The sequence below is a fragment of the Phaseolus vulgaris genome, chromosome 1, assembly GCF_000499845.2.
Source record: "Phaseolus vulgaris cultivar G19833 chromosome 1, P. vulgaris v2.0, whole genome shotgun sequence".
NCBI lineage: Eukaryota > Viridiplantae > Streptophyta > Magnoliopsida > Fabales > Fabaceae > Phaseolus > Phaseolus vulgaris.
This window is the reverse complement of record NC_023759.2, coordinates 30,911,233-30,929,973: the sequence shown is the minus strand read 5'-3', so window position 1 is coordinate 30,929,973 and position 18,741 is coordinate 30,911,233. Positions and strand designations below refer to the sequence as shown.

Below are 18,741 nucleotides of genomic sequence, written 5' to 3'. Positions count from 1 at the left end.
TGGTATATATTATGGATCCACAAATGTTTTGCTTCATTTTTATTAAACCCATGTAATAAAACTGGTCCTACAAGACTTGGTTTTCGAAATCTTTTCATCATAAAAACACAATTCTACAAACACCAAATGTTAGATAACACTTAGTAAAAACAAATATAAATAGTATAGGTGCTATCATGTGATATTATAGGAAGAGTGATATATCGAGAAATTATAAATTGAATAACAGTCTAAAAATAGAAAATTAACAATATGTATTACTGTGTTTTGGTTTTAGTTATTTTTAGTCTCTCTCAAGCTATCTAACACATTTTTCTTCCTTTGTTGTCTAAAATTGATAATGAATATAATAATCTATATCACAACTAAACTATTACTGAGACGAGAGGATGATAATCTTGTATAAACTTAACTAATTAAGTCATCATGAATAGTCAACATTTTCTATTATTCCGTTGTTTTACTTATCTTTATTCAAAATGTCGATGGTGGTGGCAAACGAGCTCGTGAAAATCCAAAGGAATTTCCTATGGGGGTGGGGATTCGATGAAAGAAAGATCGATTGGACCTCCTGGAAAAAGGTGTGCAGCTCAGAAGGACGAGGGTCTTGGAATTATAGACTTAAGGACTTTCAATTTGCCGTTACTTGGTAAATGGGTATGGCGGTTGGGGTCAGACAAGGGTGGTTTGTGGTAGGAGATTATTGATTCCAAGTATGGGGGTGGAGAAGTCTTAGAGAGGGAGGGGAAGACAACAAGGACTCTCTTTGGTGGAAAGATTTGAGGGAGGTCTAGAGCTTAGAGGGTTGGGGCCAGAATTTCAAAGAAGCCTTTATCTGGAAGGTGGAAATTGGGAAGGAAGTTTTATTCTGGGAAGATAATTGGGTGGGGAGAGGGCCTTGAATATGGTTTGCCCGAGGTTGTATTTCCTAAGTGTGTCAAAAGCTTTTGCGATGGCAGCATTCGGGGGATGGAACAACGGAAAATGGGTCTGAAATTTCGTTTGGAGAAGGAATATATTTGAATGGGAGAAGCAAATAACCGAACGAATTTTTCTGGAAGTCCAAGGTGTGAATTTCGACTTGGATAAGGAGGACAGGTGAGCGTGGAAGGAAGGAGAGGAGCTCGGGTATATGGTTAAATCGGCATACCTCCGTCTAAGGGGGATGGAGTAGGGGAGAATGGGACGGTGCTTAAAATTTTTTGGAGGAGTAAAGTTGTACCTACTACTTTAGTTACGGCTTAGAGGGTGTTGGAAAACATGTTAGGTACTAAGGCTAACCTGAAAAGGCGCGAGATCACAGTTGCAAGCTCCACGTGTAGTCTTTGTGGGGTCGAGGAGGAGACTAGAACCTATTTGTTCTTTGAGTGCAAAGTTGCTTGGTTATTGTGGAACCATTATTGTGCATGGTTGGGCGTGCATAGTGTGTTTCACAACATCCCATTGTTAAATTTTTCCCAGTTTAGGATGAGCAATTCACCTGCTTCGGTGAATGAGGTTTGGGGAGTTATTTGGATGACAATAGTCAACGAGATTTGGAAGCATAGCAACATGGTAATCTTTAATGGGGGAGTAGTAAATGTACTGGAAACTTTTGCTTTGGTTCAATTAAAGGCTTGGTCATGGGTTACATCCAAGTCACAGTCTGCGCATTTTTCCTTTTCTGATTGGTGCATAGATCTGTTGGTTTGTATGAGGATGATCTCATGATGTATTCATTTAAGTTGTATGATTGTTTGCCCCAAATGTCTTCCTTATGGTTAACTAGGAGAGTTTTGTATAGGCAGACATGAGAGTAAGTCTAGTGAGAGAGGTTATGATTGAGTTCATGTATAAGGGTTTAATCACCCCTAAAGTGGTTCATATTTATTTTTTATTGCCGATAAAAAAAACGAATGTCCTAGCCAACTTAAACAAAACCAACATTTTTAAATATACAAATTAAAATTGAAATTAAGAGAAACAGTGGAAACAAAATTGTATTTTTTATTAGGAAGTGAATTTTAAGCTTAACTCAACTTTATAAAAACACTTATAAGGTTTCCAACCACTCATATACTATGAAATATTTTTATCTCTACTCAATGTGAAATCTTTGATAAGTGTCATAATTTAGTGAGATTTTATGCAAAAAAATGTTAGGCACTTATGGATTTTAATTGTTGATAAAGTTATAATTCAACCTTAATTTGAGAAATTTGAATCTAGTAATATATTTTGAAGTTATGAGATTAATGGAATTATTTAATCCCAAAATTTGTGTTATTTTCAAGGATTTAAGGAAATATATAGTAAAGGATTAGAGGTTGCTCCACAGGGATTTCTATTTTTATTCCTCGCTTTGAGAGAGATGTCAGTTAGGTCAAATCCAATTAGGTTAAATAAAGACATAAGGCAAAGAGAAAGGTGTGATCCGGAAGGAGAACCAAAGGAAGGAAACCCTAAAAGAGGCAGACAATGAGAAACATTTAGGATCTTTTTCTTTGGCTTTGGTGCATGTAATGACCACCATGTGTGGCTATTTTTCCTTTAGGATTGAGAGTAATTTGTTCAAAACTCTCTGATGTATTTTGGTGGTAATTATATATGAATTCATGTTCCTCTTTAATATTGGTATTTTCATTTTATATTTAAAGCTTGAATTTTTAATTCATGAAGTTGATTATTGTATTATGTGCTTAAAGGTTGAACATTCATTAACTTGATTATTGGATCTTGTATTTTGTGCTTAAAACTTGAATTTTTATTCATGAACTTGATTCTTATATTTGACTGGAAAATACTTATGAGGATCTGACTTAAATGATAATGTTTGATATATTAGAATGCTAGGAATAGATTTGAAATGTTAATTGCTTTATAACATTTGTTCTTAATGATAAGAATGTTCTTATAAGATTGTGAGGAATCAATATTTAGGAGACAATCTTAATAATGTTATATACGAGGAATCTAACATACACACGAGTGAGAATGATTAACCTCATTCTCAATCTTCTCAATTGAATTATCTTAACAATTTATTTTATTTTTATTTAATTTATACGCTAAAAAAATATATTTGTATAGTTAGTGAACGTTTCAATTAAGATTTTAAACAATTTTTCAATTTGACATCCGTCCTTTCAAGACAAATTATTACTTGACTTAGTTTATTTGTTGAAAAAGGTCCAACATCTCTAAAGATTTTTTTTAAGAATTTTTTTGTAATTTTTTTTAGAATGTTGTTTGTAATTTTTTTTAAGAATGTTTTTTGTAATTTAGTTTATAATAATTATAATGTTATGAAAACAAATTTAATGACAAGAAAAATCTCGGATATATAGACTGATATTAAGATTAGTTTAAAAATAATATCGATAATTAATTATATAGAAAATAATTTAGGGACTGGAAAACATGTCACTAAATCCTTCTCTAAATACTAAATATATAATATATAATATATAACCATATTGATAGAATAATAGGTTACATCAGCACCGTCTTAAGTTCTGGAACAGTGTGGTGCAAAATCATAAATAGAATAGAACTCTTCCTTGAATTGGTTTTTGTGTTGCAGAGAGATTAAATGAAGAAGCAGATATAGTTTGTTTGGATCTATTTATGAGTGTGAAGTAACATCAGCATATCTGTAATCAACATTTCAATCATCATCTCTAGTATAAAAATAGGAAGCTTAGATTGTTAGTATCTTGAGAAATAGAAAAAGGGGTTAGCTACTAATTGGAGAATAACGTGGATTTAGGGACACAAATATAATATAAAAGTATAGAAGATAATGTTGTCGTGTTGCAGTATGATTTGGAGAAAATGAAGTCCATTGATTTCTTAGATGTCCAGTAATAAGCTGCTCATAGAAAATAATGTTGGTTAATGGCCTTTTTGTTGTTGTTGTTTACAGCTTTCTAGCATTTTGCCTCTAGAATAATCATTACTTTTCTTATACATATTTAACTGCTACAACTGGGTTCTACAACTTCCAGAGTTCTAGGTTTTTCCCTTATTAAAAAGTTAATCTCACAAAACTAATAGAAATATTGTTTTATTTATATATTTTTAAATTGATTTTATTTATATGAATGGAAGATTTTTAATACATTAAATTTATACAAAAGTTTATACATATTGAACCTGAAACTATATATTTATTAATAATTTAATAACAATTTGATAACTGATGAGACAATAAACTTAACAAATTTCGTTATAATAAACTTTGATATTATATTAAAAAATAACTTAACTTTAATTAAATCTTACAAGATCAACTTGTAATAATAATTATTATTTTCACTTAATATCTAAAATACAGTGCAATAAAAAAAGACTTCAATTGAATTAGAAATAAGATTAAAGTATTTTTAAAAATAGAATATTGTTTACCTATAAATTTGCATAGTAGCTTTTAAATAACTATATAAATATAAAAACAGATTATTTCAAATTCCTCATAAAACACAAACAACTATACAAGAAAATCATGAAATAGAAATTAATTTTAGAAACACAAAATAATTAGTTACTAAATTAGAGATATTTTAAAAACTAAAAAAAAAAATTCTAAATTAGTTTCTATTATTGTTAAATAGTTTCTAAATTGATATATAAACTAATTTAGAAACTAAAATTTTGTCTATAACTTAGTCATTATATCAACTAATTATTTTTTGTCTTTGAAATTGATTTTTATTTCATGATTTTCTTGTAGTGTAGAGATGATTATGTATATTTTTCTTACGCACATTTACAGACTTTAATTAGTATAATTAAATTTACTTTAAATTTTATATAAATATATATTATTACACTTTATACAAATACCTAATAATCCATGAAAGTAACAAGGAAACTCATAATGTAAGGAGAATGCTTAAGCAGTAGCAACTACAACAGAATAGAAGATAAATAAACCTGTTATCAATCAATCACGATTCGTAATTTACAAAATCAGATCAATCCTTTGCATAATTAATTATTTTTCCGATGTCTAGAAATTAATCGAAAACCGTTTATTTATGAACAAAATTTTATAACATTATAAAGAAGAGAGGGGAATGATAATCAAAATTATACCACAAAATGCTATTCGAGAATAAAAAAATGATACTCATGAAAAATGTTTAGAGTCGCACGATTCAGGAGAAAATCATGAAAATTTGGTAGATATTTGAGAGTAACTAAGAGATAAAAACGAGAAGATTAAGAGAGAGATCCACAATAAAGAGCAATAAAGTATTAATTAATGGATAAAATTGTAAATTATTTACTAATATTTATATTTAATAAAAAGAATTTTAGTTACATTTATTTATGCTGAAAAAATATTTTAAACGGAGATCGATTATTTGGTGTTCAAAAGAACTAAAAAAAAGTAGAATATAATTAATTTTCTTACTTTGGATAAAAGAATCTGTATTTAAAATGAGATTGTAGAGACTGAAAATTTATTATTTAATTATAGTGGTATTAGAAACAAAATAAACAGTTGTTAATCTTATTTCATTTTGAGACTGAAAAAAATAGTTTCTAAAATAAAGTAATAGTAACTAAAACATTTGTTATATTATATTTCTATTGGAGCCAGAAATATTTTTCACCAATAAAATAAATAATTTTTATGACAGTTAGACAATAAAATTATAATTTTTATACATTTAAATTTTTATATGTCAACTAATTTAGAGATAGACAATTTTAAATCTCGAACATGATTTCTTAATTTATACAATAAAATTGCAAGCTTTAAATATTTATTTAATTGTTTTTTATAAAAAATAATTATTAATTTTTATAAAAAAATTATCATAGGACATAGAAAAACAATATTCTACTTCTTATTTATAATATAACTATATATAAAAGAAATTCATTTCTTCACATTTTACTTTCCAATATACTCTTTATTATATGTAATACTATTTTATTTATTTTCTTGTATTAAATCATTGTTAAAATAATTCTCTCTCACCCCTCACATTGATTTCAATTTTTTTAATCCTAAATTTAAATCTCTTAATTAATATCTCAAATCTAAACACAACAATGTAAACATAAATAAATTATCAAATAAATTTGTATTAAAAATATAAAATTAATATGTCAAACAATAAAAAGATGTTAAAATAATTGTATTTAAACTGAATAAAATAGTGAGATACAAATTCAGATACACAAACACATTAAGGCTTGTGTTTTCGACACTAAAGAGAATAAAGAAAATATGAAAATGTTTTTTAGAATATTAATATTGGGAAATAATAGTATGTCAAAGGTGACATTGTGTGGCATTATTTTGGAAAATAATAATTTTGGAATCCTGAAAGTGAGAACATAGATTAGTGTCACAAACCACTTACTATTAAGACCAACTTTATCTTGAATATTGTTGCTTGTTTTTGTATCATGTTGGACCCACTTTTTCAAGCATAAAGTTAGAGAAGAAGTTGGTGGAAGCATTCCCCTCTCTCTACCATTGCTTATGATAAGACTCTTTCAAATACTTATTTTATAAGTTTTTTCAGAAAGATATAAAAAAGATAAATTATTTTTTATAACATAAAAGAACCAAATATTAAATAAATTTATGGTGATATGAAGCAACATATTACCTAATTGTAACCCGTTTATTAAAAAATACTAATTTCAATTACCATAAGTGATTGCAAAAGAGAGTGAATGTAATATGACAATTGTTCAAGATAATGATCAAAGGTAGCCATCAATAATCACATAATGGTAGTTGGTTAATCACAAGCCAAAAAGTTTAAGGCTTTATATTTATAAAAATAACAAGCATTTATTTTAATCAACATTACTAATATGAAATATATTCATTGAATTTAGAATTTCAGAGTATTGCCAAAATTTGAATTTAAGATGGAATTAGAGTCATGGTTCTTAACTTCCAAACTTAGATTTTGAAATGTATTGTTGGATTATACTTTCTGAAATCAACATAAATTTATTCTTAAAAGGTCACACCATAATGAATTGATGTTTATTCTGAAAAGTATAATCCAAGCATACATTCTGAAATTCTAAATCCATAAATTAAAAAAGTAAATCTTATTCTTCTACAAACGACGAAATGTGTCTGAAATGAATGCCAAAAACTATTAAAAAAAACCATAAATCATAACACACAAGTATAAATAATTAGCCAAATACAATAGATCCAGAAAAAAAAATGAGAAACTCAACCATGAAGAGTACACAGAAATAGAGAAGTAGAAGAAGGAAAACCAAAACCTAATTTTAATTTTAAAATGATGGAAGGTAATTTAATTTTTTCGTGATTGGGTGTAGGTCCCAATTGTATGGTGGAAGAAGCAATAGCCAAACTAGTTTAGTTGTTATTTTCTTAAATGACAAGTGCAAAGTTTTTATTTTGTTCAAATGACAAAGAGGGTAACCCATTTTGAAGACACGTGACCCATTATTTCGATCTTTAACTGGCCAGAAAACTATTTTATTGTTAAAAAGGGGAAAAAAGAACCATTGGTTGCTCTTTTTAAAAAAAGAGAAAGAAAAGAAAAAACAACCCAAGGCTTTGTAGCCTAATGCTCCAACTTCTAAGTCTATCCTTAAAAGTTCAAATATGCAATAAATAATACTCGTTAATGCTTCATATATATATATATACATGTATATATATATATATGTATACAAAAATCATTTTCTGTATAAATAAAATTATTTGAGTATTTTTTAGGCGAGTTTTTCTATAATTTCTCAAGAAAATAAGACCAATTTGTGAGCACATAGGTTGGCAAGCCCAAGTGTAGAAAAACATAACCCAATCCCTACCAGAAAGTGCAGGATTACATTTTCTTAAAACTAAGATTTACCTTTACTTTTTACTTTGGGCTTATTATTCTTATTCTACTTTTGTTAAGTTCACCTTAAAACCTTTTAAGAAAAATATCCTCATAAACATGTTTTTGTTATATGTTATGAAATCAAACACCCTAATAATACAATATATTTTAACAGCAAATATATTTTTAAAAAATAGGATGTAAACAAATAATAAAATTTGATGCCACTAAATTTTTTAATATAACAGTGCAAAATCAATTAAAAAAGTAATTATAAGTATCAAGTAGTGATTTTAGTTTCAATGACTAATTTTATTCATTGATACCCCCAACTAAAACTAAAATAAGCAAAAAAAATAAAGGGTAAATTTAATTCATTGTAACTAGTACTCTACTCTTAATAGGCCGGATTGTACATATGTTAACAGGCGGCTTCTTTCTTCACCTCCGTACCTTCTTTGTCATCCCATAAATTTTTATATTTCAAAAAAAAATTTATATAAAAAAGTTAAAATATATGAAATAAGTTAAAATATATGAAATTTGTCGTGTAATGTAATTTATAATTCGAATTAACTTTAAGATTATATAATCAGAAAGTCTTTTCTTTATGAGATTAATTTCTGAAAGAAATAATCTAAAATATATCCATATTACATAATCCACGACTTAATCTTAAATTCAAAAAAGGCTTACAAATAAAAATATATTTAAGAGATGATGTAATCCGAAATGTTTTTTAAAAATGAAAAAAATGAGAAATACTCCAATGTGACAAACCAATGAAGAAAAAAGTGGAGGTCCTTAGGGGTGGTGGGGTGAGATAAAATGGAAGAAGAAAAAGGTTGAAAAAGGTGTGTGAAATTTTAAAGGTTAATTTATTTATTTATTAAAGAATAAAAAGGTATTTAACGTTTGACAGGGTGCCGCAAGAATGTATGAAAGTGCAGGAAGAAGCAGCCATGTTAAAGGACTTAACTTCTTGGGCCAATTTGGTTTTGTACCAATCCATTACAGGCTTTTATTTTTTGCACTACCATTATTACTAATTGTACCTCCATTACAGCACCTCCATTGTTCACTGCACTTGTTTCGAAAGCTATCAGTATGTTTTGGAAAGTTGTTTCAGAATGTATTTTAAATACTGGATAATACGTTGTGGAAAACTCATTTTAAAAAGTATCATATGTGTTTTAAAAAGCTCATTTTATTCTAAAATATATTTATGTGTTTGAGAAAGTTTATTTCAGAAATTCTATTTAAAAATTGTTTTGAAAATTCTATTCCAAAATTATTTTAAAATTTTTAAAAACTTATTCTGGAAGGTTTCCAAAACATGTAATCCAGAAATTATTTTAATGAAAGATAAAATGATCATTTTAAAAATTTATAGATGTACTGTTAGAAATTATTAGGGTGCAGGAAGAAGAAAGCTTCATTACATGGTTACTGTCTTCGACCCAAAGAAGAAATAATGGTAAAGTCTTTTTGAGCTGTTATCCATTGCGGGCACATTCTCCTTGCACCCAACATATTTTAACTGGCACCCAATCACCTATTAGTAAAAGACAAATATACCCTTAATGAATTTCAGAATAGTATAATTATGATATGCACCCAATTTCCTGCACCAACCCTATTCTTCTCTTCTTCCATTCCATTGTGCGTGAAGCAGTGCCGCAGCCACCGTGTTGTCCAGCCACCGTGAGCAACCTTGTTGTCCAATCACCGTGAGCCACCTTCTTCTCCATTCTTCTACAACCATCGTGACCTTCATTATCACAGGCAGAGCAGCAGAGCTTCTGAAGTCAAAGGTACGACATGCTGTCGAATTTTTTTATCCATAAGTGAGGTTGTGACTTGCGGATATTTTTATCCGTAAGTGAGTTGTGACTTGCGGATATTTTTATCCGTAAGTGAGTTTTGAGTTGTGGATATTTTTATCCGTAAGTGAGTTGTGACTTACAGATATTTTTATCTGGAATATAGTTTTGACTTGCGGATATTTTTATCCGTAATAGAGTTATGTGTTGCGGATATTTTTATCTGAAATTTGTTGTTGTTCTGCGGATATTAATATCCGTATTAGTGTTGTTGTTTTGCTTGTATGGATTAATTTATAGGTTCTTTTATACTATATGTGTTATAAATTTTTATATATGTTGGATTGAATGTTAGATGGTGAGGACTAGAGGTGGAGGAAGTTCTAATTTGGACCGTGTGCGACCAACTGCATCGGTGAAAAGAAAACGGGGTGGCCAAGTACGTCAATTCTAAATGAACACTTTGAAGATTATATTGAACAAGAAGAAGTTGAAGTGGATGATGAAGGCTATCCAGGAGGGCCATTGGATAAGTCCTTACTCGTTAATTATGAACATCATGTAGCCAGACAGTTGTGGAATGGTTTGGTAAGTAATGAAAGATAATTTTTTGAATTTAGTATGTATTTATTTATTGATGATATATGTTGATTATTGTAAGATCGTGGTGAGTTGAAGGTGGTTTCACATGGGAGGAAGATAAATAAGTTAGGAGAACCTCATGAACGCATACAAGCTGCTGTAGAATTGTCTGGCTTAGGTGGTTTGCTTCATGCTAGTTATGAGAGTTTAGACCGAGGACTGTTGTGTGCTTTTGTAGAGAGGTGGCATGCAGAGACAAACCGTTTTCACTTACCGGTTGGGGAGATGACCATCACTCTTGATGATGTGTCAAATTTGTTGCATTTACCCATTGTCGGTCATTTTTACACGCAGGAAACCTTAGATTCAGATTCGGCGAATGATTTATTGGTAGAATCCCTCCGTGTTGATCGTACACTTGCATTTGAAGAAACAAGACACTGCCGGGGAGCTCATGTGCGCTTGAGTTGGCTAAGAGATGTGTATGAAGACGCATGCTCAAGGAGGCAGTGGACTGTGGCTGCCAGAGCATACTTACTTTACCTTGTCGGTTGCACTATTTTTGCGGACAAGAGTGCTACATCAGTCAGTGTCTTTTATCTTGGATTTTTTGTTGATTTGAGGCTTACCAGGGGATATTCTTGGGTAGCAGCTGCCCTAACTCACATGTATGAGCAGCTAGGAGATTGTAGTTATGCAAACACTAAGCAACTAGCTGGTTATGCGACATTGCTGCAGGGGTGGATTTATGAGCACTTCCCGTCTATAGGGATGAGACGTATGCAAGCATTGTATTCTGAAGACCAACCTCGGTGTAGGTTGTATGATGCTGGAAAAGGTACTTCAATTGTTGTTGTTCGATCAAAGTTGGATACATTGACACCAGCTTCAATTCGGTTTTGTCCATACAACGAGCATAGGGAAGAACGTCCATTCGAGTGGATTTCCTTATTTTGTGGTTATTTGAGGCTTGGAAATTGGACACAGTTGCACATGCCAGAACGTGTTCTGCGTCATTATGGCTATACACAGATCATCCCTCGCAACCCATCTGTATTTGGACATGGTCATCCAGATACAAATGAAATGGACCGTCGATGGTTATATTTCAATGATTATGTCATAAATGACTATGCCATAGCACCTCATCCTGACGCTTGCATTCAAGAGTACATGGCTTGGTTTAGATCTGTATCACATCCATATGTGATTAATACGGATGAGGATGATCGTCCTGTACCGGTACCCTCAGATGCACGTGATCACGAAGCAGTGTCAAGTCATCCTGAGGAGTCACATCCAGCTCTGGTATGCTTCTAACCTTGTTAACGTATTAATTTGTATTATTTTTTTTCTAATAGTATGTCATTCATGCTTGTAGGGTATTTATCGTAGAATTACAAAGACATTGCAACCATTACTTGATCATGGCGATGTCGTGGAGGGCAGCCCTGTTTGGGAAGGCATACAAGCAACCATTATGTTAGCACAAAGAGCGACTAATGAAAGAGCTGTTTATGTCAGGAGACATGTACGTAATGATTGACAATGTATTAGGATAATGTATTAGGATTTCTTTTTATGTAATATTTTTATCCATGACAATGTATTTGAACCTTATCTATATGTTTCAATATGGATTTTATAATTGAACCTTATCGGTTTTTGCTTCATGTTACTTCTGTTTTAGTAGACACCTCACTCACTTCCGGACATTGACATCCGTAGACATTTACTGAATCTGGGTGTGTCCAAAATATATCTTGCACAATATTAGAGACCTCATCACACCTACACCAATGCATGTACCTGTCTCGCTCCAGTAACAACATCAGTTGTTGCATTTCTGTTTTGTGACCTCGTTGTGATCTTCGGTGAACAGTGATTGCATTATAAACCTTCTTAATCGTTGTCACATTCTTCTCATTTCTCTCTTTCATGGTTAGTAAAATATTTCTTGGCTTCATCGAAGTTTTACTCATATCCTCAACCATAACCTTTTTCTCTATACTTAACCTTCCAGCATACGGATGACCCACCATTGTCTCTGCCAAGTCATGATTGTGAGAACCACAAATTAATTCAACCATCCACCCTTGACCACCTTTGATTGGTTTGCCTCGCAATCTGAAAGGACACTCACACTTCCTACTTCCAGTTCGACTGACATCTACTTCTTTTTTATACCGTCTGTATTTACCTCCTCTCTCACAACCTAACAATACATAGGTCATCCTTTCTCGTTGGCCCGTCCATGTATCTGACCTTAATATAACAATGACAAACCCATAACTATAGCCAACACTTCTCACCCACTCTAACAGCTCATCTCGATCACGAAATACCTACAATAACATATGCCAAATTTAAAAATAATTCATAAAAAAAAACATTCACAACCCAACATTGACCATACCTCATTTGTAGAAAATGCCTCACTACATTCATGTACCCTGTGTTCATTATCTAATGCGTTATAACTTATTGACTGCTCTAGATCAACATCATCTAATCCATCCTACACATCAATCTCCCCTAAAACTCCCATGTATGACTCTGTTGTATCCATTCGGCTGTTGCAAAAAAATGAACACTTAGCTTCCGGATAAATAAATCCATAACCAAAAAAATATCAACAGTTAGCTTCCGGATATATATATCCAGATTGCATAAACTAGTTCCGGATATTTTTATCCGTAAGGCAATGATGAACTACGGATATCAGCGTCCGGAAGCAACGAGCCATAGTTCCGGATATTAATATCTGTATTGAAAATTTTGACTTTCGGATAATAATATCCGTAAGCAAAAAAACAGATTTCCGGATTTCGATATCCGAGACCAGCTGAGCTCGAACAAAAATCAGAAATTGAACGAAAATGCCCAAAAATGGATGACTTACCTCATTAACTTGGCAAACGAAGCTTACATTGAATGTCCGTGCACAACAATGAATGTAACCTCCTCTTTTGCAGCTCAAAGTAAAGCTTCACACATCCATGAACTTCCTCTTCCTCACCATTCAATGTTTTCATAAGTGAAGAAGACAAGGGCATTGTAGGTTTTTTAAAAATATGTCGGGTGCCAGTCACAATTGATCGGGTGTAGGAAGCAATTGCCTCCATTGTGAGAGACGTAATTAAATGAGACCCAAGATAGTATATGACTTTGGCAAATGCTCCCTGCACCCAACACTTTTGAACCTGCACCCAACATAATTTCAAAAATTCCAAAAATACCTTTTATTCCGGAAATGGAAATCCAAAATTAAAAATAATGCATTCCGAAAAAATAAATCCGGAAGAGATTTTTGTGTTTTGGATATAAAAATCCAAAAAAAAATAAATTAAAATTCCATTCCGAATAAAAAAATCCAGAACTGAAAATAATACATTTCAAAAAAATTTATCCAAAAAAGATTATTGTGTTCCGGAATAAAATTTTATATACACTCCATTTTTTTAAGGATATTTTCGGTTTTTTCCTTGTGATTGGGTGCAGTGATATGGTGCAGGAAGCAATTACCTATGACTTTTATGTTGCGTTTAATTTAATTTGGAAAATAAAACAGAATAACAATACGAACTTCAGATTGATACAATTTTATTCTATCAAATAAGTGTAATTAAAGGGAACAAAAGAGGTTTTAATAAACTTTTGTAGTTTTAATATTTTGTTACAATTATTGTTCTAAATATTATTTTGTAAAATTCGTAACATTATTTAATAACACGTTGCTTTTATTTCAATGATATACTTTTTTAGGTTTAATGTAATTTTGGTACCTATATTTTACAAATTTTATAATTTTGATTCTTAAATTTTTTCCAACAATATTAGTCCTCAAATTAGATTTTTTTTTCTAAATTCGGTCCTTCTAATCCCTTAATTTTAATTATACGTAATATTATTCAATTTTCAGTTTAATTTTATGTAGTTTTCTGTTGTTATTTTGACATTATTACTAGGTGAAATGGGACAAAATACATGATACTCAAGAATAAGTGCTCCAGAGATTTGCTATCAAATATACTATGATATCAATATATTTTTTAAGATAAAAAGTTGATTAAAATTATGGATAATTAAAAACTAAAAATCAAAATTACGCACAAATATTTAAAGACTAAAATTTTAGATAATTTTAAAATTAATTTTGACTAAAATTACAGAAAAAAATGAAATTAAAATTGTGGATTTAGTAACATATAAAAAGTCAAATTATAATAAAAATATTACTTATTAATTTTAAAAATAATTATAAATATTGTAAAAATAAATTATAATATCATATAAGAACGTTTAAATATGTTATTAGTACCAAGACCTGAGGTATCAAATTCTCGGATTGCTATTTTGTAGACTTTTTACTTTAATAATTTTAAATTTGAAGATTAGATATATATCTGTTTAAATATTTGGAGACGTGATTTTATTATCATAATAAGAATATATTGCTATTGAAAGCTATAAAAATGCTATTATAATTAAAATTATTTTTTTAGTGAAAATATGACTTCGTATAATTAACAGATTTGAAATAGAATAGAAGTATCATGTTTTAATATCCAAGATATCTTATCAGAACCGAACATGTACTTGCACATATAAGTAAAGATTTTTTTTAATAAGGAGTTTCGTCATCATTATTTTTAAGTTTAAATATATTTTTAATCACTCTATTCTTCATCTAAATTTTAAATCTCTTACATATTTATAGTAAAAAAAATATTACAATGAATATTATCACTGTTTTTTTTTTTACCTAACAAACAAATATTTTATAATATTATAAAATTTATAATAATTAACATAAAATATTTTAACATAAAAAATAATAATAATTTATTGTAATAGTTTTCTTATCACAAGTAGTAATTAGGTTAAACGTTTAAACAAAACAAATTTCACGTGAAAATAATAAAAAACATATTTAATTTTATTTTTAGTTAAAAAAATAGAAAATTTGTACATGAGATACCAACTCCATTTACGAAGAAAGATAATCTAAAGGCAGGTAGGTTACTAAAAATCTATGGTTATTAATACACATAAATATTTCATAACTCCATACCTATAAGCTTCAAACATACATATATTTATGTTTTTGGAAGTGCGATGATGACTAGGGTAGCAAGGTTTTGGATGGAAACTCATGAATGGATTATATAGATAAGCTATCATCAGAATTAGAATGTTATTAATTGAAACAAATTGGTGAAGGAAAACTAGGTGCGGAAAAGGAGTTATATTTGGAGTCACGGAGCACACAGTAAACGACACTAATATAGGAATAGCTAACGAAACTTTTAAAAACCCAGGACCATATGGATATAGTTTTGATTTTATAAGATTCAGTTGGAGGTATAAAGGAGGATATTGTTAGAGTAATACACAAATTCACAGAAAATTGGAGATGGCCTAAGGGATCAAATGTTTCCTTTATATCTTTAGTGCCAAGGTAAATAATCTTCAACATTTAAATGAATTTAGACTCATTTCTCTCTTTCTGGTTGACTGCATATATAAAATTGTGACTAAGGTTCTATAAGATTGAAAATAGTGCTTAGTAAAGTAATAGATCATAGGTAGTCAATCTTCTTAGAGGGGAGGGACCTTCTGGATAGTATCCTAATCACAAATGAGATTTTAGAGGAGGTTGAGAGAAAGAAAGAAAAATGCTTGTTTATGAAACTTGACTAGGCGTGATAGGAAAGATTAGGAAAATATTGGATAGGTGGATGGAAAAGTTTTTATCAATGGCAGGAATGATATGTATGCTTAAATCTATTATAACCTCTATCCCTTTATTTTACTTGTCCTTCTTTAAGATGCTTGTGTCAGTGATGAATACAGTCAAGAAAATACAAAGACAATTCTTGTGGGGATAGGGGGGAGAGAGAGGAATATAGCATGGATTTCATGGGAAAATATGTGTGACTCTATAGAGGAAGACGATTTAGGGGTTATAAACATTAGGTTGTTCAACAATGCTTTGTTAGGAAATTGGATTTGGCGGTTAAAAACAGTGAAGGCAGGTATGTGGAGAGAAATATTAGACTCCAAGTATGGAAGGTGGAAAGACTTAAAGAGTAATAGGAAATAAGGAATCTCTCTGGTGGAGGGACTTAAAAAGAGTTTGGATACTAAAGGAGTGGGGGTTTACTTCTAAGGACAAAGTCACTTAGGAGATTGAAGATGGGAATAATATAATGTTATGGGAAGACAAGTGGGTTGAGAATGAAGGCACTTAAAGTTAAATTCCAAGATTGTTTTCTATTTCTTGTAAATAGACAAACTTATACCAAGTAGGGAATTGGAATAATAATTCGTGGACTTGGATGTTAGAGTGAAGGAGGAATTTGTTCGAATGGGAAATGAGTTAGGTACATCAATTGTTGGAACCGTTGGAGGGTAAGAAAGTGAATAAGGAAGGTAAGGACAAATGGGTCTGGAGGGAAGAAGATGCGTTAGTGTATACGGTTAAATCCACATATAGGATCCTCGGGAATGAATTGAGTGGTGAAGATTGATCCGTGTACGAATATTTTTTGGAAGATCAAGGCGTTACCCTCAGTGCAAGCTGTAACTTGGTGGGTGTTACAAAGTAAACTAGCAACAAGGGATAACTTGGGGGGAAATGATTAGTCTCAGAAAGTAATTTGTGTGTAATGTGCGGGGTTGAAGAGGAGACAAACAATCACCTATTTTTTAGGGTAACTTGGTTCGTATAGAGTATGTGTAACCAATGGATTGGGGAGGCCTCGATTAATCACTGTAATGCAATGACACATCTAAAGGTTTGGACATGGGTTAGTTGTAAGGGAAGAGTAACAGACTTTACCTACTCTCAATGGTGTATGAAACCTATGACCTGTTTGAAATCCATTACAAAGAAAAGAACCTGGTAGGGGGGCCCCATTTTTGCTTGATTGGAATTATGTTGACACTTTGTTTTGTTATGGGTAGGGTGTTAGTTTCTATTTATGCAGGTGCATGATAATAGGAGAAGATTGACGTGTAGAATGACCAAGGGGTTGTAGCAAAGTACAACCCTCAATGCATTTTAATCAACAATTGGTTCCCCTTCTCCTTTTTTGGAGGGCATCATGTGTGATTTGGAGTCAACCCCGTACACTTACCCCATGTTTGCTTCTATGGATGTATTGTTCACAAGCAAAAAAGTGAGGAAATATCAGTTATTTGGATCTAGGGTTGTATGGGGAAGAGAAGGAGAGGATATACCTATGGACAATAAATATCCTCTCCCCTCAAAATGAAGAGATGTAGAGGGAAAGCCATGTCAACATCCCTTATTTCCAAATTTATCCCCATTTGAATGTATCACAATGCTTCATTTGAATGTATTAGTATTTAAATTTTTTTATTGTACAATGTTTAATATATATATATATATAATATTTGAAATGAAGAAACAAATCATCATAAATTTTAAGGAAATTTTAAGTTTGTTTATTATTTTATAAAATATAAATTATGTAAATAATGATAAACTAGTGTAAAAATATATAGTTAAATAAAATCTTCCATTTATATATTAGTTATTAGAGTAAATCAAGTGATACCTATTTTTCAAGTTCTAATCAGATATTTTATTAAATGTGGTTGGATTTAGTTTTGTTTAAAGAAAAGAATATACTATACCTAATTAACACTGAAAATGTTACTTGGGTTGGATCATGGGCATCACCAAAAGGTTATACTAAACATTTTCATTTTATTTTATACTAAATATTTAATTTATTTAATACAAAAAATCCCTAAAAACAACCCATCACTTATCCAAAATTTATATCTTTGTATCTTATATTATTTTATATTCAAATTTGAATGCTGATGGAGTTTTGGAGAAATACATTTGATATTTCCAACTCACATGTTCCTGTGACATTTGGTGGACGAAGATAAGTGCAGGGGAGTTTCAGAAAATCCTAAACTGAAGACTTTTTATGGTTCCATGTTTGAATGTTTAAAATTATATAAATAATGTTGTTTGAATTCAGTCAATCAAATATATTCAAATTAGTAATCACTGTTTACAGGTAATTTAAAATGTCTCGTATTTTTTTCTCTCAAAAGAGTGCAGTGATAGTTAAACACTTAAAATAATTTTATTATAACTTAAATTATTCATTAGAAACTGAAAAGATAATTGATATATTAAAATATGTATTTATGTATTATGTTATGTTTTATATGGTTTAATGGGCACAATACTTTTTAGATGACCCATGCATGCAAAAGCATATTCTCTGAAAAGGCATACAAGGTTCGTGAAGTTTTTCTTAACCAAGGTCCATGGTAGGGATGGCAAAGCGGGGCGGGCTGTGCGGGCTAGCCCGCAAACCCGTGGGCCAGCTCTTATGCGGACGGGTCGGGAATTCTAGCCCACAATAACTTTGCGGGGCGGGCCAACCCATCCCGCATTTTTGCGGGTCAAGCGCGGGGCGGGCCAGTGCGGGGCGGGCTGGCTCGCTGTGCCACCCCTAGTTCAT

The 18,741-nt window shown here is 30.8% G+C and overlaps 2 protein-coding genes across 2 annotated transcripts; one reads left to right on the top strand and one right to left on the bottom strand.

The window, feature by feature from the left end:
- The first annotated feature begins 546 nt into the window (after positions 1 to 546).
- Positions 547 to 11,771, top strand: LOC137815860 (protein MAIN-LIKE 1-like). Its single transcript, XM_068618972.1, has 4 exons — positions 547 to 685; positions 10,128 to 10,231; positions 10,322 to 11,533; positions 11,607 to 11,771. The coding sequence occupies exons 1-4, from the start codon at positions 547 to 549 to the stop codon at positions 11,769 to 11,771; spliced, it is 1,620 nt and encodes a 539-aa protein (XP_068475073.1).
- A 124-nt stretch (positions 11,772 to 11,895) lies between these two features.
- LOC137815859 (uncharacterized) lies at positions 11,896 to 12,971 on the bottom strand. The gene is made up of 3 exons (XM_068618970.1): positions 12,942 to 12,971; positions 12,642 to 12,743; positions 11,896 to 12,570 (listed from the first exon to the last, which is right to left on the bottom strand). Exons 1-3 carry the CDS (start codon positions 12,969 to 12,971, stop codon positions 11,896 to 11,898), a joined length of 807 nt encoding a protein of 268 aa, XP_068475071.1.
- Positions 12,972 to 18,741: the final 5,770 nt, after the last annotated feature.

What these genes read in the sequence shown, in the direction of transcription:
- LOC137815859 (XM_068618970.1), bottom strand. Translation starts at nt 12,971, where the DNA reads ATGGCTCGTTGCTTCCGGACGCTGATATCC. An exon ending in GCTTCCGGACGCTGATATCC is followed by an intron (nt 12,744 to 12,941) that starts GTAGTTCATCAT and finishes ATTGATGTGTAG; the next exon opens with GATGGATTAGATGATGTTGA. An exon ending in AGGCATTTTCTACAAATGAG is followed by an intron (nt 12,571 to 12,641) that starts GTATGGTCAATG and finishes ATGTTATTGTAG; the next exon opens with GTATTTCGTGATCGAGATGA.
- LOC137815860 (XM_068618972.1), top strand. Translation starts at nt 547, where the DNA reads ATGAAAGAAAGATCGATTGGACCTCCTGGAAAAAGGTGTGCAGCTCAG. An exon ending in GACAGTTGTGGAATGGTTTG is followed by an intron (nt 10,232 to 10,321) that starts GTAAGTAATGAA and finishes GGTGAGTTGAAG; the next exon opens with GTGGTTTCACATGGGAGGAA. An exon ending in AGGAGTCACATCCAGCTCTG is followed by an intron (nt 11,534 to 11,606) that starts GTATGCTTCTAA and finishes TCATGCTTGTAG; the next exon opens with GGTATTTATCGTAGAATTAC.